At 37.5% G+C, this 20,831-nt stretch overlaps 5 protein-coding genes across 6 annotated transcripts; 1 reads left to right on the top strand and 4 right to left on the bottom strand.

Annotated features, from left to right (window-relative positions):
• Positions 1-2,014: 2,014 nt before the first annotated feature.
• On the bottom strand, positions 2,015-3,288 carry LOC17875705 (protein EXORDIUM-like 2). The gene has a single exon (XM_006280792.2). The coding sequence runs from the start codon at positions 3,196-3,198 to the stop codon at positions 2,281-2,283; it is 918 nt and encodes a 305-aa protein (XP_006280854.1). The 5' UTR covers positions 3,199-3,288; the 3' UTR covers positions 2,015-2,280.
• Positions 3,289-8,341: 5,053 nt separating this feature from the next.
• Positions 8,342-10,214, top strand: LOC17875434 (probable nitronate monooxygenase). The gene is made up of 6 exons (XM_023779401.1): positions 8,342-8,699; positions 8,775-8,987; positions 9,111-9,206; positions 9,309-9,454; positions 9,539-9,758; positions 9,836-10,214. Exons 1-6 carry the CDS (start codon positions 8,565-8,567, stop codon positions 10,025-10,027), a joined length of 1,002 nt encoding a protein of 333 aa, XP_023635169.1. The 5' UTR covers positions 8,342-8,564; the 3' UTR covers positions 10,028-10,214.
• A 72-nt stretch (positions 10,215-10,286) lies between these two features.
• Positions 10,287-12,077, bottom strand: LOC17875195 (metacaspase-3). Its single transcript, XM_006281375.2, has 5 exons — positions 11,494-12,077; positions 11,078-11,408; positions 10,874-10,991; positions 10,601-10,774; positions 10,287-10,519 (listed from the first exon to the last, which is right to left on the bottom strand). The coding sequence occupies exons 1-5, from the start codon at positions 11,870-11,872 to the stop codon at positions 10,460-10,462; spliced, it is 1,062 nt and encodes a 353-aa protein (XP_006281437.2). The 5' UTR covers positions 11,873-12,077; the 3' UTR covers positions 10,287-10,459.
• Positions 12,078-12,756: 679 nt separating this feature from the next.
• On the bottom strand, positions 12,757-14,003 carry LOC17875045. Its single transcript, XM_006280704.2, has one exon. The coding sequence runs from the start codon at positions 13,880-13,882 to the stop codon at positions 12,863-12,865; it is 1,020 nt and encodes a 339-aa protein (XP_006280766.1). The 5' UTR covers positions 13,883-14,003; the 3' UTR covers positions 12,757-12,862.
• A 384-nt stretch (positions 14,004-14,387) lies between these two features.
• Positions 14,388-20,759, bottom strand: LOC17876934 (calmodulin-binding transcription activator 2). 2 transcript variants are annotated; one of them, XM_023781510.1, is made up of 14 exons: positions 20,349-20,758; positions 19,837-19,956; positions 19,441-19,556; positions 19,214-19,302; positions 18,773-18,815; positions 18,500-18,632; positions 18,244-18,351; positions 18,068-18,160; positions 17,880-17,938; positions 17,196-17,702; positions 16,155-16,843; positions 15,366-15,948; positions 14,945-15,268; positions 14,388-14,852 (listed from the first exon to the last, which is right to left on the bottom strand). In XM_023781510.1, exons 1-14 carry the CDS (start codon positions 20,386-20,388, stop codon positions 14,718-14,720), a joined length of 3,039 nt encoding a protein of 1,012 aa, XP_023637278.1. In that variant the 5' UTR covers positions 20,389-20,758; the 3' UTR covers positions 14,388-14,717. The 2 variants fall into 2 exon arrangements, with proteins under 2 accessions (XP_023637278.1, XP_006279929.1); XM_006279867.2 differs by having other exon boundaries at positions 17,880-18,160; positions 20,349-20,759.
• Positions 20,760-20,831: the final 72 nt, after the last annotated feature.

Raw genomic sequence — 20,831 nt, 5'->3', positions numbered from 1 at the left:
GAGAAATTATATATACGGGAGATAAGTTATTGAAACCGACCAATTGAGTCTGAGGGAGTCGGTTTTTTATTTCGGGTCAAAAAGTTTAGTTTGGGCTAATAAAATCTTTAGAAATTGTGTTCACATAATCAAGGCCCACTAAAAATCCGACTCTTCTAGTGGCCCCTTTACATCTTTTGTGTCTCTTCATAAACAACTTAACTTTAGTCGCAAAAACAATATTGTACCTGCTAAACATAATTATTATCCCTTGAGCTCCGTCAAACCTACATGTTCAGACTCTAATGTTTTACACCAATAACTCACTCCCATGTGATACTCGTCATGTTGGTACGAAATCAACTTCTTTACCACTACACTATGCTAATATATTAGTAATATAATGTGAATATATTATGTAAATATATCTAAACGTGTGACTGAAATTTTACTCGACTTAATGATTCTGTCACACGTATTTACGTCTGTTAAGTTGGGTATTTGATTACACTAATTTAAAAAAAGAAAAAAAAATATTTGAGAATAATTTAATGCATTGAATATTTTTTATTTTAACTAATAAAAATTAAATATTAAATTTTCAGTAACATGAAATTTTTTGAAGGAAATTTTTAACAATTTTATAGAATGTTTCAAAAAAATTAAAATATGTAAACTTTATGAAAAGTTTAAGTATTATAATTTAACTCTTAAAGAGTTTAAAATATTATATTTAATTACATATGGGTATACGGGTTATATGACGAAAAGAGTTTGAATCCCGCTCGATATCAAATAAACATGTTAATATAGATTAAAATATTATTAATTATATTTCATAACGGATTAAAACTTCATTATATTATCTTTTAACAACAATAATATACGACATGTCAAATTAAACTGATTTAGTTAAATTTTATATCATGCTATCTTAATATTTTTTAAACAAATTCCAGCATAAAAAAAAATTTTGAATTTAAAAATATACCCCGGGTAAAATCTAGTAGTGGTGTATAATAATTAGTTAATATACAATAGATAGAAAACTAGAAATCTTCCAAGTATATATATACAAAGTACTTTTGAAATAAGTATTAAAAAGGAAAATTTCCCATTTTGATTTACAAAAGAATTTGAAAATTTCATATTTACATAATACCACCCTTGTAAAAATATGCATGCTTTCCATTTTCATATCCCACTAAGTAATACACAGCCAATATTGTTTTAAAAATCTACTTATATGAGTCATAACCCTATATCAAAGTCTCTTTAATTTAGCATTATCCTCACTAGCTTTGTTATGAGAGTATTAATTTGAACTTGTGGTATATAGCCGAAAGTTCGGATCCACTCCAACCTAATCAAATATATAAATAGAGAGATTAGTGAAACGGAGGAATACATACATTAACATATACTAATGGAACAAGAGTGCATAAATGTTTGAAATGAACAATACTATATGAATAGTCTCGATGAGCCTTTCATGCAATACTACTTAAATGTTTTCAAAGTTTCTTTTGGCTTCTGCCGAAGAACTTCACCAAACCCACTGACCATTTTCAGATATTGAATAATTATATTATTAAGTTTTTATGATTTCCTTATTTTTAAAAACTCGGATGTTTTGATTATTACTCTACTTTAATTTCTTAACTTACTAGTGGTGCCTCCTACCTTTAAAGTTTTAGTAGTGTAGATTTACAGAAATACACAAATAAAGGATTTGTAGTTACAAGATAACGTATTAAAATGCGTAAGGAACTCAAAACATCTATTAATACGAAACGAGTATGTTGTATACTAGTAATAAGCAATCAATCTGGTCTCCTACACCCCAACATCACCCACTTTAAGTACTCCCCCATCTTCTCCTTGGTAGTATTGGTTGCTTATCCAATTTATCACCAAATTAAATATACATCAAATAACATCATTATATATATGTCTCCCCACTCATCTGAAAAAGTCAGAATCCTTTAAAGAATGAGAGGTTTGATCATTAAGCAAAACCGAGTGCATTTAAATGTAAATAAAGTTGAAAACAAAATCATTTGTTTTTATTTTTATATGCATATTTCCGAAGCACCTTTTTTACACGTCACAACAAAACGACAAAAGCAAAGATAGAGAGAGAGAGAGAGTGAGCCCTATCCACAATCCAAACCCGAGATCCAAACCCGAGAGATTTTTATACACACACGCGCGTGCAGCATGTTTTTCGACTACAGATGCCATCTAGATCTCGTCATAGCTCTCGATACTATGCCACGTGTCATTCTTACATCCCTTGGATCAAACCATGGTCTTGCACGTCGAAGTCTGCGGATCCCACATCGCCGGCAATAGATACTTCCTACCGGCAAGTCCACGGGCGTTGTAACTAGACCCGGTTGTTTTGTCGACAATCACCCGACCCGCGTAACCCGGGTAAGAACCCGACCCGAATATGCCAGTACAAGCTGAGACAGCTTCAAGCGGTGCAGTTGGTGGACCTTGGAAATATCCGTTGTTAAACGGGTTCGTGACGGTGTTAGCGAGAAGCGTGGCCAGGTTTATAATCATTCCGTCAACTCCAACGTCACCGTTAGGAGAGACCAACGGCGGCGTTTGTGGTCCGTAAATAGGTTGGTGAAACGGCCACGCGCAGTATCCCGGGCACAGCGTCTCCGAGTTCCCCACCCAAACATAAGCCGCGCCATTCGCCGCGCGACGCGGTTTCGAGCCGGATGATCCGTGAGTACCGCATCGGTTCATACAGAATCCTTCGACTGTAACGTCTTTCGCCGTTAGAACGACGGTTATGGAACGGAGTCCGCCGTTGAGTTTGGTGGACAGAGCACGGAGGTAAGGATTTTTCAGGGATTTCCCGAGAGGATAGTTCTCGAGGAGAAGCTGTTTCCCGACGACGAGCGTTGAGGATCCGCCTTTGTATTTCTCCGTCGTCTTCCACCACGAGGCCACGGAAGGGGCTGCGGCGGAGGAGACGGCGTCTTTGGAGTTGAGAGAGCGGATGAAGTCGACGATCACGGACCGCTGGATCGGCGTGAATTTCCCGTACCAGACGAGATTGACGGTGATGTTACCTTTCAAGAGAACTCCGTTGTGATATTTGAGAACAAGGGGCTGCTCCTCGACCAACGCGGCGGCGGAGAAGCCAGCGGTGGCGAAGAGAAGAGTGAGGAAGATGGTAAAACGGTAATTAGAAGCCATTGAGAGGGGTAGATATGAAATTGAATAGAGAGATAGATAGCAGAGGTTTTGTTCGAGGTTTATAGGGACGTTTTAAGTGATGGAATGGGATACAGATTACAGAGAGGTATTTATACCAATTGAGATGTTTTCTTTCTTTGAAACCGGGGAGAGGAGTGTGACAGCTGTAGTGGCTAAGGTGTCAATGTCAAAGGAGTGACACGTGTAATTATGTGAATGGGTAGAGAAGGGTGTTTGGACAGCCTGTAAGATTTCTTACAGTGTGACGTGGTTTAGTCTCTCCGTAACGTGTATTAAATTTAAGTGATGCTTAGCCGATAAATTTGTTATCACAACATACATTAAGATTAAATACTTAGTGTAAGAAGATCTTATGACATGCGGAGACACATACTTTTTCCACCATACCTATTTGTTACAAAATTGTTACTAAAACTGTAATCGATTTAAAAGAAGAATTATAAGTGAAAAATAAATACAAACCGAGTAAGTTTAAATGCAAACAAAAAAAAAAAAGGAAAAAAAAACCCACTCCAAAAAATTTCTAATGTTAATGCTAGAAACTTCATAAAGCAAATACAGGTAGTAGGAGTATTAAAAATGTAGTTATTAGATCAACTGGTCTTTCATCAAAGAATTTTGGTTGAAAGAAACTGATCCGGTAATTTGGTATACAATACCAAGATACATTCAACACCTATATTAGTATTGAAAAAAATCCATATGTTGTATAGATACTTATGACTAATGGGCATCATCATGAGACATGGTATTGGACATGGTCTATAGGCAAATACATTGAACAGTAGTAAATGTTTGACCATTAGTAGAAGAAAAGTCAATTACTCATCATAACATATGGTTCTATTATTTTAAAAGAATGTCATTAATTAAAGAATTTGGGATTACTTAGGGAAGGTTCCTCCGTTTGTATTCTTTAGGGGAGGGCCACTGATTTTAAGAAAGGTGCAAGCTAGTGACCCAATTGATGATACCGTGTGTGACTGAGTCTGTGTGTGTGATGATAAAATCAACTTTACTTGGGGGAGGTCCCTTGGGTATACGTATTTTATACTTTTATGCTCAGTGTATACGTACAATTATATATATACTTATAGCCATGTAGGTGTGTATCTATAGGAATATACATACGGAGAGCTGCACATTATAGTTAAGCCGGCGTGTAGGCTATAAGCAAAGATACGAAGCGTACGAACCACGCCCTTACCGTCCATTATTGTGCCTTTTACATCATCTCTAGGTCCTCCCCTCTTTTTCTTTTTCTTTTTTTTTTTTTTTGAAAACCACTCTTTTTATTTTGATTTAACAAAAAAAGTTATAAATTTGGAATGTACTGGTTTTATTAATTAATCCATTCTTAGCCGTTATTCAAAAGAAAATGTATTCCACACGTTTTTTTTTTTGGTTTTTTTTTTTTCTTTTTTGGTTTTAGTGACATTCTAAAGATGTTTTTTTCTTGAACAAAAAATAGTGGAGGTCAAAATAATATGTGCATCCAAGAAAAAGAAAAAAGAAAGTGAAAAATTAGATTCAAAACGAGGGAGGGTATGTGAAAGTTGGAGGCCCATATGTTGTTGTAGTAGTATTAAAACTTAAAGAAAGTCACGTCACAGTTCAAACGTACGTGTCACAAGTACTCCATGGACCATCATCATAGTCCCTTCCTTAGTCATAGCATATATATATATATAATAGGTGGATTCGTAGTAATCCACTTATTAATAGCTCTCTGCCTCTCTAGCTAGTCTTCTACTTCTACAGTGTATTTTCCACACGTGAAACTTTTCTACTCCACTTTATAATATGAATAGCAAAATACTACTACAAAAATTAAAGAGATTCATATCCAGGGGGATGTGACACATGAGTTTTATGTAATTTTAGATATAGACGCCTCGTTCACTTTGGTTGCGATCATCATATAACCGCACTTTTGGTCATGTTTTATGTAATTTTCAGCTCTTGTTTCTTTTATAATATAATTACGCCCCTCTTAGTACAATATGTCTCGTGTTATTTAACTTTTTCTAATATTCTAGCATTTGAAACACATGCACAATGTTTTGTGTCAACTTATGTGTCTGTCGAATAAAAACACAAGTACGTTCGATTATAGCCTAACATCGCCAATAGACTTGCATGTTATATATAATCGTAAATGTAAATACAGTGTGTTCACTTTCATCCTCATTAGTTAATCGAATGTCAGTATAGTGGATAGCCCTAAAAAAATTCATTGATGGCAATAAGAAAACTTTTACTAGATTATACAATTCGTATATCAACGAAGAACGTTATTCAAAAAAAAAAAAAACTGTTTCTTATCACGAGTAATCAATAAAGTTGAGCTGAAAATAATAGTTATATTTGGAAAGAAGAAAAACAAATGTGGCCGACGTTCCAGATTCACAAGAGGACCAGTACGTTTTACTTGTATCCCATCATCATATCATCTCAAACTTTTCGGTTTATGTCACTGCATGAAGAAGAATAACTAAAGATCGATCAATGTATATAACCAATTGAACTGATCTTCATAAGTGTCACGAGTATTATTAAACTTTAACTTTTTCTCAGTCACAAGATTACTATATATATACTACTAAAAAAATATGTTTTGATGTTTAATTATCGCGGAATTAATAAAAATTCATACTTGGGAGAAAACTATTAAACAGATATGAAAGAAGAAAATATCTAATTAAGAAAAAAAAAAAAAATATCTAATCAGGGATAACAATAGTATAAGGATGAATAAGGACAAGGAAGCAAAGGGAGTGTCACTCTCTCACGTGCGGATGGGATATTTGCGTGCGTGCGTGCGTAGTCGGCAAGGAAAGCGACAAAACATCGGTGGAAGGCCACACGCTTCTTGTATTAGTAAGTTCGTGCGTTATCCTTTAGCATCTTGACACGTCATGTCTTCTTCTTTAACACAGCAGACGTGTAACTTTTTTTTTATTTTCCCAGGAATGGTTTTTGGTTCGCAATAAATTAGTTTATTTTGTAGAGCGTACCATTTTATTGAGACATCTCTTCACTAGGCCGTCTCTATTCAATTATATACGCGACCTACTGTATAGTATTAACCTTACACACTCATTTATTGCAATTACTATATACTAGTACTACATTACATTATTGTCACCACAAATTCGAAGATAACTAGATCCGATTGCATGGTTCGCTCGTTGGTCATTTGATTTTGACCCGGAACTTTTTTTTTTTTTTTTTTTTTAATAGTTGCTTAATCATTAATCATAAGTTGTGTGTGTTGATGATGATCGTCAAGTACATCAAATAACTTGAGAGTTTTTTTTTTTTTTTTTTGACACCATGCATGCACATATATATCTAACGATTACTAATTATAATACTTTTATGGAGAATTAGTCAACAAATTAGGTTCGCCGACTAAAATACATTTTAGAATGTTAAAAACTTAAAATACTCATTCACCTCCAACTAATAACTTTTATGAGTTCTTTTGGGGAGATTTTTTGTGTGCTGACGGACCCATTTTGACTTCCGTTCTGCTTATCGTATTTCTTCTTCTTTCTAATATCGAAATAAGAAGTTTGGATCCATTGGAAAAGAAGATTATTATTGTAAATGGTAGTCGTCCAACATGTATCAATCCGTGTTTATGAACTAGTATATATAATTAAGGTGTTCGCAACAAGTAAATTTAAGGTACTAAAATGAATATCTGTTCATTATATGGAGCTAGCAGTATACTATAATCGATACTTAAGAACGTAAGAAACGTAAGCCGTAACTCGAGTGACCTGACCGCATGCATAATCATATGAAGTTGGTTTAAACCTAAAATCAATTATACAGAAATGTTAACATTTTGTTTCTGAGTTTGAGTGTGTGGCCACTGGCCAGAGTGACCAATGACTAGTAAAGATAAGTTTTTTAATATCCACTGGTACTGAAATCAATTATTTACGTGCTCGTACGGTGTTAGCATGCTCACTAGTGATAATGACAAAGCAATGATTAAGTGTAATTATTTCAACCGCGATTTTTTTTTTTTTTTTAATAACCATTTTCATAAAAGAAAAATGTAAAATTCTTTTTGTTGTCTTTTATATCACTCGACGACGTATAGAAAACATGATAATGATAGTCCTAGCTAGCTACTCAATAATTATTTTTCTGTGTACATTGCATATTGAAGCAGACGTATGCCAAACTTACGATATTGTATGTATAATTTTTTTCCTTCCTAACTAGACTTTTGAAAGTGACATACCCCAGAAGAATAATATTCCACTTCCACAGTTATATTAATTTTCAAATTAAAACTCACATATACAAACTTAGAACAAACTAAACAAGATTATTTCGTGTTTTTTTTTTTTTTTGAATATTTCGTGTTTTATAAAAAAACAATCCAAATAATATTAACGATTGAGAAAAACAATCAACAAGTGGATATATTTATCTTTCAATTGGGATTAGTTAGCTTTTATAATTTATAAAACCGATCCAATCTTATGACGAACATCGAGCTTATATTGCCGTGGACCGACCGACCAGTTTTTATTTTAATGTTGATTTGGTCATTAGACCAACCCCTACGTATACATGTATTGGCTTCATAAACCGATCATACTTTCCATATACGTAGTAGTATATATACAAGTCCATTTACTTGGAATATTCCCGATATTTTTGTTTTGTTTGATTTCAGAACTCTGAAAGAAAAACATTTTTTTAAAAAGTGTATATATTAGATTTGATATGCTATTTCTTAGAAGAATTGGCCGATTTGATTTTCGATTTGGCTAGGGTTTGTATTTTAATTTACTGTGTTTTGAAAATTTTCAGATTTATTGATCGAATGCTAAAAAATGGTCTCGCCGGACTTTGGGGTACAACTCGGCTATAATGTTGTGAAAATTTAACTAAGCCCATAGGCCTACATTATCTAAGCCCATTAGTTTAAATTACAAGCCCAAGAAAAGTAATTGGTCTTTTTTTTATTTTTATTTTTGGAAACCAATAATTGGTCTAACAGTGTGAATGTGTGTGTGATCCGACAAAATCAATTCAGGGAAGATGATCGATCAGTCGAAATTTGCGAGGGAAATTAAAATCAGTTAATCATCCTTTCCTTTGTGAACTGATGTAGTCAGCTATTATGTGACGAAAAGCTTCGCAATGTGTTCGTCATCGCTTAGATGATTGAAACTAAATTATTTTTTTATATATAAAGAAATAGAAAGCCAAGTAAAATTCGATCACGACTCTGTTTTTTTCTTCTTTTTTTTTGGTTTGTGGTATAAAACGAAGATGTGAACACCGAGAGAGATAGAGAGAGGAAACTTGAAATCATGGGTTTGAAAGGGATTCTAGGGTTTGATTATGGGATAGTTCAGGCGCCACTAGGTCCAGATATCTCCGGACCAGAGCTTGTAGCCGCCGTCGCTAATGCCGGAGGGATTGGTCTTCTCAGATGTCCTGATTGGGTAATTTTCAAGTTTTCTTTTTTATTTCTTATTCACTAAACTCTCTTTTAATATTTGTGAACTTCAATCTATCAGGAGTGTCCTGATTACTTGAGAGAGCTTATAAGGAAGACAAAGACATTGACAGACAAACCATTTGGGATCGGTGTTGTTCTTGCGTTCCCTCATGATTTGAACATTAAGGCAATCTTAGAAGAGAAGGTTGCTGTGCTGCAGCTTTATTGGGGTGATTGTTCACAGGAGCTTGTCGATGATGCTCACCGTGCCTGTGTCAAAGTTGTTCCTCAGGTACCATATTCTCTCTCACTTATTTGGAAGTCCAAGTTTTTATTAAGAGAGTTTGGGTCTATTTACACCACAAGGAAGGAACTTGTCTTATTCCCCTTACTTAGTCGACTGTTTTTTTTAAAGGTGGGGAATATCGAAGAAGCTAGAAAGGCTGTTGCTGTAGGAGTAGATGCCATTATTGTCCAAGGGCATGAAGCAGGTGGGCATGTAATTGGCAAGGTAAAGCCTAATCGTTCATTCTTATTTCATACAGTATATTTTTTAAGTTTTCAATTCATGTTTTAATACTTCATCCAAAACAAAACAAAAAACAAAATTCAGGATGGTCTCTTTTCATTGTTGCCAAGAGTGGTGGATTTAGTTGGGGGACTCGATATTCCCGTCATTGCTGCTGGTGGCATTGTGGATGCACGCGGATATGTCGCAGCCTTGTCACTTGGTGCTCAAGGGGTCTGTCTAGGCACAAGGTGTGCTCTGCTGCTCTTTCCACTTGTTTTCAAGAATGATGATAGGCTTTTTGTTCGGCTGAGTTAGAATCTTCGTTTTCCTAGATTTGTGGCGACTCATGAGAGCTATGCTCACCCAATATACAAAAGGAAGTTGATTGAATATGAAAAAACCGAGTACACAGATGTATTTGGAAGGGCAAGGTGGCCTGGTGCGCCACATCGTGTTCTCGAGACACCTTTCTTTGATGACTGGAGATCTCTTCCGGCTGATGAGAATGAAGTTAACCAACCTATTATTGGACGTTCCACCATACATGGCGTTGTAAGTTCTTCGCTTACTTCCTTATCCTCCAAATATGGTTTTGCATTTATGACCATGGGAGTTTCATTTCACTACAGGAAAAGGAGATAAGAAGATTTTCAGGTACAGTACCGAACATGACGACAACAGGCGACTTAGAGAGTATGCCAATGTATGCAAGCCAAAGCGTAGGACTTATCAAGGAGATTTTACCAGCTGGACTCGTAGTGAAAAATCTTGTGGAAGAAGCTCAGCTTCTGATCCTCCAAAAGTTCAAGAATGCTTCTTGATGCAGTGCCTCCTCAAAAATCATGAGACAACAAAACACTTTTACTGCTTTGGAATAGGATGAGAATAGCCTCATCTAATATAATAAGGTACCCCTTCTGTATATCATGTATAATCTATCCCTCCTTTTACCACCAGATTGCAGACCTTATTGTATTGAATTAAGTACAACTCTTACAGTTCTCTCCACACATTTTCGTTTCATATTCAATTTCTAAGTGACCTTAATACTGTTTAAGGAAATCTCATGCTGAGTTCATACACATAAATTTTATAGCTTTATTGCTCGAAAGAAGAGAGAGACTTTGCAGTTTTCACAAGTTTTATTACAGACATCACCACTACATGATACATACACATAGAAAAAGTAGGTGCATATGTGGAAAACGTTTCCCAGCTATTTGCAGAATAGGCAGTGTATATCTGTACAGCATTCAAAGTGAAAACTTTGTAGCGTACATGTCGAATTCATCAGATGATGTTAGCAGTGGCTCCTGCAAGCAACTCGGGAATACAATATTCAGTCATTAAGAACATTGCAAGTTTCAGACAATACAAGTTTTAGTATAACATACCGCGGATGCATCAGAGCTTGTGTAGTCCTCGTCAAACGTGAGGCGAGACTGGGCCTCACGTATTGCAGAACGCATAAGGTTAAGCAGGTGGCCATAAGTGGGTGCCGGTCCAGCTGTCTTCACGGCCTTTATAAAGCTATAAGTCATGGCTCCTGTGTTTTTCCCCGTGAACACCTGACACAACGCGAAAGGATCCAGTTAAGATTGCGGAGAGGTATGTGTGATTAATTAGTTGCATGATGATGATGACATAATAGAAGATTTTAAACATACAGGAGTGTAACCACTGGTTTCATCATCGTCACAAGCACTGAAACAGAAAGCTGCTCCACCATCTGTTCCTTTGTAAGCTCTGACTGATCTATGATCTTCCCATTCATAAGAACCATTTCTGATTTTTCACAAAATACACCACAAGTTTCTTTTTCAGATCCAGTCAAGTAGAACTGAACTGGTAAGAATGATTTATAAGTTTACCTCTCCATCCTGCAAACGAAGGGTAAATCAAGGACAGTCCCGCTGTTACAAGCGTCAATGACAGCATGAAGCTTAGCTCCATGGACGAGCGGCCTCACGAGTATCCGGTTAATCTCGTCATCGATGATTTTTCCTTCTGTTTCATGGTCTAAAGGGCACAAGGTTTCATCTTGACCGTCGATCTCATCCCCATTGTAGTCCTTCTGCTGAGATCCATGACCAGAGAAATGGAACACAAGTGAGTCCCTCGCTCTGTTCCCTTCGACTAACCATCTCATAGCCTTCCTGATGTTTCTCTTCGTTGGTATTCTCTGTAGGCTGGTTTCATCTTCTGCAAACAATAACACGAGAATCATTCATCAGGAAGCAAGAAACAGAGAGAGTTTAGAGAAATTATGGGGAAGAAAGAAATCAACCTGTGAGCATGAGAATAGAGTCAATAGGGAAACCCATTTGTTGAACCAAGAAACGTCTCATGGATTTAGCATCACTGATGCAACCTTTCAAGCTATAGCTTTTTCCCTTATAGTTCACGCCGCATAACACTGCTCTCTTGTTGCCAAACGGCGAGGGAAGAGGGTCGAGCAGCCGCGGTGGCGGTTGTTGTTGCTGCGGTTGATGTTGTCCAAGTAGTCGTTGAAACCCATGAATTATGCGGTTGGCACCGTGCGCTACGTCCACCAGCGAGTAGAGCTGCGTGACAGTGTGGCAGGCTGAGCATTGGATGGCACGGACGTCTGGTTGAACCCACATCCGTCTTCCGCACCGGCACCGTACTTCTCTCCGGCTAGCCATGATTTTTTTTTTGTTTTCTTTTTACAATTGTAACTAATGCATTTGAGTAATGACTTATATAAAGACGGGAATGCTATTATTCGTTATCATCTATGAAAAGAATAAAATGTGGAATGTGGATTTTGTCCACCCAATTAGGTTTATAACGTCGATTCGCTTTGTGAATCAATTTGTGAATCAATTCGAACAAAAAGTTTTTAAAAATTGTAGAGGAATATGATTCTGTCAAACATTTTTTTTTTTTTTTAGAATTATGGTTTGATCTCTCTCGCATACCTATTATTTCCACTAACGTCACTTCATTATATTTTTGCAATTTGATTTTTTTTTTTCCTGTTCAATTCAACACAATGAGTTCTGCGTTTCATTTGAAGCCAGGCATGCACAGATGCACTACTAAAAGCTAATACTCTGATCACACATATATGACTCCAGCCAAAATTCCAAAGAAGAAAAAAAAAATACTCATTATTTTTGGTATTGAAGCAGCTACATTATCACTTATCAGTATTAGAGACTTGTATTCAAATAAATCATGGGCATTGTATTCAAAGAAGACGAAGGTTTTTGGGAAAATTTTTAGATCATTAGCCACACCAAAAAGAAAATTTGTGGTCAGAAGATACATAGGAAGTTGTGGAGGTAATTAACAAAAAATGAGATCAGTTGGTGCACTTGGCTTAAGAGAGAGAGACATTATTAGGCAAATTTCAATGTTGTGTGTTTGCTGGCAAAATCCATATTTCCTATTAGTACATACATAATCAAAGATTCAAAGATTATACAGATGAAATAATCTATTGGATCAGCAGTGTGTATACTACGTAAGTCCAACAACAAGACCATCGGACTTTTGGTTTGTTCTTACCTAGAGACAACAACGATGAGTTACGTACGTAGTAATAGTTTGAGAAATAAAAAACACATAAATAATGATACATGTATATAATTTGAACTAGGCTGTATAAAAAATACAGTTAGTGAGTGTGTTCACAAGGAACGAAAGAGGAAAAGCTGGCGAGAAGAATGACACCAACGAAGATAAGAGGCGTTGAGGTCAGGCCAGTCGGAGGAAGAGCAGAGAGTGTAATGGTGAAGCCAGAGTGAGAGAATTACTTCTTGCTCCTCCTCTCGTTTCAGTTGTGATATCATCTCCTCCAGCACCTTCTCCAGCTCTGCTCGTTCCGCGCTTCTCAGCACCGGTTTATCCGCTCCGTTGCTGGCCCTGCAGAGCAATGGGATCCACGATGCAAGCATCTTCTTCTTCGTCTCCTCCTCTCTTTCCATTTCCTTGGCTTCTTTGAACATCAACGCGCAGATTTGGACCAAACAAGACTGAAGCCGCGGCTCTGACGAAACAGCAAGCGATGCCAAGTTTGAAGCCGAAGCCCATTTCTCAACGGCCTCCCCCGCGATTCCGTAAACCGCCATCTTCTCCGCCAACCAAAGCAGTTCCGCCGCTAGCTTCTCCGCGGACTCCTCTCCACCCGAACCGGTTCCCACGGCTCTGACCGCAGCTCTCACCATCCGCTTTAATCCCGGTTCATCTGCATCCCTCCGGTTACGCTCAGCCGCCTCTAACCGGCTCAGCGTTCTGCGAAACGACGCATTTAAAACCCTGCGGTTCAAATCGAACAAGGCGATCGAGTTTCCGGCGTGATTCTCCTCGATCAGTCTCTCCGCCAACGATCGAACCACTTGGTACTTTCTGGAACTCACCGGGATTTCGTTCATAGCCGACAACAACTGCCAAATCGCTCGACCGATTCCTGACTCTTGGCAATCGAGCTTCATCCTATCCTTCTTCGAGTTAGGGTCTGCGAAAGAGACGACCCAAGGAAGAGACCGTAAGAAGAAGAGGAAACATGCAACGACAAATAGACGGAGTTTCTCGATGAGCTTCGAGTTCCCCGAGATTTGAAGGAGAGTTTCATCGGCGAAAACAACGACGGCGACGATGATGTTGCGGAGGAGCTGAGGAACCACAGCAGCTGATGACAGCTTCTCCATCCCCCTCTCCCTCTCTCTCTTCCCTTTTAATTATTAGACAGAGACGGTTACTGAATACCCAAACAAGAAAAGCTCTCTTCTTAATTTTGTAGTTTAACGAAACCTCTCTCCCTCTCTCTCTTTTTATGTGTGTGTGTGTTCGTTCGCTATAGATTATTATTATTATCTTTTCCATTTTTATAACGCGCTTTTGTAGACTATTCCTTTTTTTAAAAGATATGTATATTTTGTTTTTTCTTTTCTAACACCAGTCGAGTTCTTTGGGTATAAAATCGAATTTGAAACAAAGCTATACGACTTCATAATCGAATTGCAATTCCTTGAACCGAAAGAAACAGATATGTCCAGCGAATCATAAGATACGTACAGAGACATGTCTTGCTTAATTATCATCAAGTTAACTATATAACTCAAACTACAATACAACGTTTTATTATTTTTTATTAGTTAACACTCTTTAAGCATATGCCACCATATAGGAAATTTTTCGACACCAATCTTCACATATATAATATATTAAATAATATATATATATATATTTTTAAAACTAAACCCCTATAGACCAACCCAATTGGTTTGTGTGTACAAATGCATTTTCCTAGACGACAGAAATCTATGGGTACATTACATACAACTGAAAAAGAACCAAAGTCTCTATCCCGGACCAAACCCAAACTAATCAATCAAATCCGTCACTCAATTCGAGAGTTATTTCTATTCCAGCTGTATTTACAATGGAAACCTAAAAAAAAAAGTTAGAAAGCATTGTTGATGACGATTGTATACCAGATGGGTGTGTTTATGTACGGGGTTTTCCCCTCAGTTGCACTGATCATCACTCAAATGTAAGAGACATGAACGTGTCGTCATCCAGAAGAGAATCTATGTCTATTAAATCGTCTTCCTCGTTGTAATTTGCGGCTTCCTCTGTGTTGCTATTGTTGTTTCTCAAAGCCGAGCTAGAAGAAGCCTGCTCAAGATTTCACAAAGGTGAGTCTCAGGTTTCAACTATTGAGGTGGATTAGTCTGTCCTGGAGATTCAGATACACAATTGTTACTTACCTCATTCTCACGGAAGCCTTCTACGACTGTCAATAGTCTACGGTATTGAGCCCTTGCCTCTGGATATTGAGCCATAGACTTCACTCGGGTTAGAGCCTTTTGGAGCCTTTCCTCGGTTTGTTTCCTTCCTTCCTTGAGGAAATCATAGTCATCTTCTTGTGGGGCAGGACATACAGGTTCCGGTGGCTTGGTGATTGTATCACGTTTGAAACCACGTAAGCCACTACCTTTACGCCTCCATCGCAAGATGATTTTCTCAAGTAATCCTACGGACCAAATAATGGCTCGGTATTGTTTTCGGACTTGATGTCCTCTCACATGAGCCTAATAGGTTATCAATACAAATCCAGCAATGAGACACAAGAAAAAAAAACTAAGCTTAACATCCTCAACTTGAATTAGAGAAGTAAGTTAGTCAAACCTGAATCTTGACGATTCTTTGTCGGATCAGAAGGAACTCCTTTCTCTTCTTCCAACCACGATATTTTTTCTGGATTTGAACCGCAGCAGCATGAACAGCACCATTACTATGTCCTGGCTTCTTAGTCTTTGCAGCTGCAAAAGAAACAGCTAACTCGTCGGATATATCAAATTCGTTGTCACCACCAAGTTCAGAAAGCTGTTTCCGCTGGAATGACTGCATCCTGAACACTTGATGAAGACGATCAGCTGCTTGCGTAGCATTTAAGACAGCAGTAAGTGAATCCTTCATCGAAAGTGTTTCTGGTACATCACCATAACTCATAGGAGTAGCTGTTCGCTCAGCTACTGTTAGAACAGCTTTTGCTCCAGAGGAGTCAGCGGAGCTGTTTTCCTTAGCGTCCACCGTTAGCTTTTCAAGGTAGCTAGTGAGGGATGACTCTGCAAGGAAACCCGATATTCCCCTGTGTCCGTTTCCATAAGCCAAGTCAGCAGCTGTTTTACCCAAAGGATGTTCCGGAGATGGGTCCGCCAAAGCTCCAGCATCAGCACCCAGAGAGACGAGTACAGCGACAGTATCTTCTCTGAAGTTTAACAGTACAGACAGAGTTAGTATCGATAAGGAAAATACAAACCAACTGTTAGAGTTGAAAACATATTGGTTAAAGAATTTTTAAGAGAAGCTCACTCGGATCATTAGAACTGAGAAATTTAAATCCATAATGAATGGTAAGATGTTTTTATAATGAAAAAGAAAGCAATTGAATGAAGATAATATTGAGGCCCTTGCCTGCCACTGAATGCAGCCCAATGAAGAGCAGACCACCCATTTGCATCGCGGAAGTTAATGCTCACTCCTGCTGCTAAAATTGGCTTTATCGCCCAATCATACCCAAGCGCTGCGGCGAGGTGTAGAACACCCTGTCCAACTTCATCTAATATATTCGGACCCTTGCCCTCTTCAGTCACCTTATGGATAAGCCACAGATATAATTTATCTTCAAACTCTTCCCTAATCAGTCGCTCTTTTGCTTCCAGCTCTGTTGAATCTTTCTCAATTGTTCCGGGGAGAAGCGACTCCTTTTCATCCATTAGCAACATGATTTTGCTGATTTTTCTTCGTTTCTGCCCAACATTTTCAAATATATGGTGTTCTTGAACAGAAGATCTGAGAGCCAGCAAATTTTCAAACCGCAAATGAAGTGATGCTTCAATAGTATTGGCACCATAAACGTCAGTAGCATTTAACTTTCTGGTAGACCCAGGAAGGAAATCGAATTCTCGTACTTCACTGCAAGAGAACCTGTCAGAACATGTAATATAGAATGGGACTCGACCGACTTCATGTGGCGGAGCATGACAACAAAGAACACCATCTACTAAAATCTCAGCTGGAACCTCCACTTCTCCAAACATGCATGACCAGCTGTAGCTAGTTACTTCCTTAGGACTCAACAGAAACGTCCCAATAACCATTACCTGTTTGAAGATTAAAATGGTAGATGAGAAAGGAGTTATCTCCATAAAAGAGCGAAAAAATAAGACCTAAAAGGGTAATACCGTTTCATTAACCATACATACAACAGAACAATAAAATGAAAGTGCTGTTCCAAAGCATATATGGGCTTACCACTTGTAGAAAGATTAGATTATCGGGCAGAAAAGGTGTTCTATGAAAGAAGTTTCAAAGATTTTACAAGAGAAAAGAGTGAAAGAAAATCAAATTTATAAAAAGAAAGAAAAACATGGCAACTTGGATAAGCGAAAAACCATCTTAACAAAATGCTACACCACAGAACCATATTTTTTTTTTTTAAAACATAAAAATTACCTCAACTTCTGAGTCTGTCTGAGTCCATTTGGGCCAAAAGTCGATCATAGTGAAGCGCTGAACCTCGGACAGAGAAGGACTTAAGGAAGACCCAGCTGCTGCAGTTTCACATTCAACAGAAGTCCATGCAATACCTCCAGATGAAGATTGCATTTGTAAGTCCTCCATCTCCCCAAGTTCTTTACTAACCCACCGAGAAAAACTGTCAACCTTTTTCAAACTATCCTCTGTTTTTAGCAATGCTTTTCTAAGAGGTAGTGTTTGGTTTGCACTTGCTTCATATATAAGATCCTCGGGGCCTAATTTAGGTATATATGCTGCTTCATTATTTGTAAAAGGAGCTTGAAAACTACTAGGCTGCTGATTTTGACAGCCAAGAAGACTGGAAAATGTTCCAAAATTTCCATGTGCTCTTTGCCCAAATAAGGCAAGATCAGTAGCATCCGTCATACCAGAATGTGAATCCATGGGCCATTTTTGTAGTGGCAAGCTTTCCTGAACAGGAATCTATAGAGAAGCGAAAAGTAAAATCAGATATTTTCAAAGACGCAACATACATGATGAGAAAATGCATGCTTGAATATTAAGTAAGAAGATTAAAAAGTGGCACCATAAGAAATACGTAGGCGCAAATACTACTTAGATATAAAATAAATAGCTTAGATATAAGTATGCATATATCACCTGCCAATTTACTTGATTTTGAAGAGGATTTCTGAGATGCTCTGCCGTTAACAGGGAACCTGTTTTCCCTTCCATGGGCATCAAACCAAAATTAGAAGGCTGTGTCTGTGTCGATGGAGCATTATAAGGTAGATTCTGGTATCTTGCCAATGAATTCTCAAAGGAAGCATCCCATACTGGGACATCACCTGATCTCTGGGAGTCGCTTTCTTTGACTCTGTTCTCATGAACTTGCGGTACAATTCCAATGGCAGGAGCTGACGTCCAACCATCTCGATTTCCTAGGAAGAGAAGACATTCTCAGTAAACATGCAGAAATTTGGTAAGGTAAGGTAGCCCGTAAAGCAGAAAGCAAATGTAGTACCCAAAACAGAGCTCGTATTAAAAGAATTCATTGTGCTAGCATTCTGATGATGCATTATCTGAGGTTCAGGATTTGGTTGCAAACTGGAACTTGCTTGATGACTATCCCCTGCGTCAAAAATGATATTAGTTTGTGTTGAAGCAGAACCAAGTGCAGGAATATAATCAACCACAGAGGCATCATCACCATCACTATATAGTCTACATTTCTAAACAAAAGATACCAAAATAGATTATATAAGAGAGAAATAATATACCAGAATCAGCATCTTCACATAATGGTGACAATATGCTGGATCGGGTTGCTGTTGAATCAACATTTACAGAACCGGTGCCACTCAAAGAGTTTGAATGGTTCTCTTTAGTTCCACCAGTACTCATCCGGTTACCCTAAATAATAGCATGATGTACAACATTAGATGACTATATCAAAACCACCCATAGGAAAGACATCATCCACTTAAGAAGATTTAATGTTCAGTGATGGAAGTTCATACTTTAAGAGTACAGTACCAAAATAAAAGTTATACCTTAACCTCCAAGTAGTGAACAAAAACAATGTGCATCAGATCCCTGTATCCATATAGCATACAAACAGTGGACATCAGTACTAACAGTGAAAAGTAACACCAAATGAAGAAAAGTATCAACAAGCACATCTCATTCCAGAAGATAGGGATTTTAGAGATCACTTGAAATGGCATTTGGTACAGCCTTATATGAATATTATCTTCTCACAACCTAGTCTCAGGAATTATAATAATATTCCTTTCTCTGTTCTTTCGAGCTCATGTTCTGCTAATAGAATATAAAGGCCATTCCCAGGACACTAGCAGACTACCAGGCACACTTTACATGGTTTGATTTACAGAATAAAAATGCATTGAACAGAGCACAGTAATGCTGAAAAATAAACATCTATGGTGCTGCGCAGAACAAAACTTATGAAATATGGACAAAAATAGACTCACTGTTCAAGCATCCAGTAGCACCGCCTCTGAAAGTTCTCATTATCTTCTCCATGGGCATAGTAACAGTGTAACACATCAATGCTTCCTACCTGTATATAGTTAAACAATGTTACTAATTTCTACTAATCAGCTAGAAAAATCAGTAGTAAAAGCAAGCAATTGGTTCCAAGGTCATTGCATGAATCTGAACTAATATTTAGCGAGGAGACATCAATGAAATTATTAACCTTCAGCTTTTCGTGAGCCTCTTTCACTGTTTTCCCATCTTTCTTCTTCCTCCAGTTGTGCCCATCTTTTCGGAAATATCTGAGCACCTTCCTATCAAAGAGAAAGAGTGAACCACCTAGAGGAGCAGGAAATTTCTGTCAATTTAGAGAAGAAAACCGCAACAAAATTGCTGTCAAAGCATGCAACACACAAAACTTCTTAACTAATCGACTAACAGGATAAATGGGGGAGTGTGAGTTAGAAAAAGCAGGACAAGTCTAGCATAAAGTTCGTTACTACAAGACAGAATTAAAACCCAAGGTAATGTAGCTTTTTCAGTATCCTATTGATCGTAAACCTCATAACTTAATATCTTCCTTGCAAACAAAAATGAAGGAAATCAGCAAAAAACATACTAGGTGGTCGGTTGGGAGGCTCGGACGCAATATGAAACTTCTGATGATTCCGAAGAATTTCACAAATCTCGGCAGGTCTTAGCCACCTGTGCTGTGCTTCTGACAGCAACTGCTTGATATCTACAAGTTCATAAAAGGGCAAGAAACACATTAATGCTACAACTATTTTAACAGTTCCATAGCTAAATATCCATTAACACTCTCTTGCACTAACCAATACTAATAAAAAAATATCAAATGCAACAGAGCAATTCGACTAAAGCGGGAACAACCAACCCAACTAAGAAGCAAAAGATAACTCGTGAATCAACAAGCTAGAATCCTACCCTTCACTAAAATGTTGCAACCGGAAAACAAACAAACTATGGCAATTAAACAAAAACTAACTAATAGTGATCAGATCCAAACAACTAAAAAGAGTAAAAAACACGGAAACAAAGATAGCAAAAAGCCAAAAAAAAAAAAAAAAAAAAAAAACTGTAGATATGGCGAGATAGAAACGCGTAGAGAACCTAATCGAGGAGCAAAGCCGAAAGATCCGCGATCCGCCATGGAACATAAACCCAAAAAAAAAAAAACCAGGGGAGGGAGATCTCTAGCTGTCGAAATCACAGATAAATCAAACGAACGCTAACTCGATCTGGTGTATGTACGAAGAGAGCTCAATAAGAAGCTGTGTATTAAGTTTTCCGAGCTTTTGCAGGTGTGAAAGCGAATCGATGATTTTTGTTTTCCCTTTCTCTGTCTGTCTTTTTTTGGGAGCAGGAAATCGGAAGGAAAGCGCCGATATGGTGGTGGAGCTGGTTTCTTTTATCAAAAAATAATACATTTTTATCCAATTAGTATATTACACGTCGACACTTGTGTGAAATATTTATCCAATGTGTTTCTTCTTTTGCTGAATCATGAATGTAAAAATTAATTATAATCTTACATTGAATACTGCTATTGAAAATTTGTGAAAAGTTTTAGATTTAAGATAAAGATGTTGTCTG

The sequence above is a fragment of the Capsella rubella genome, unplaced genomic scaffold (genome assembly GCF_000375325.1).
Source record: "Capsella rubella cultivar Monte Gargano unplaced genomic scaffold, Caprub1_0 scaffold_8, whole genome shotgun sequence".
Classification (NCBI taxonomy): domain Eukaryota; kingdom Viridiplantae; phylum Streptophyta; class Magnoliopsida; order Brassicales; family Brassicaceae; genus Capsella; species Capsella rubella.
Note: the sequence above shows the minus strand (reverse complement) of the source record. Positions and strands in the feature narration are given on the sequence as shown.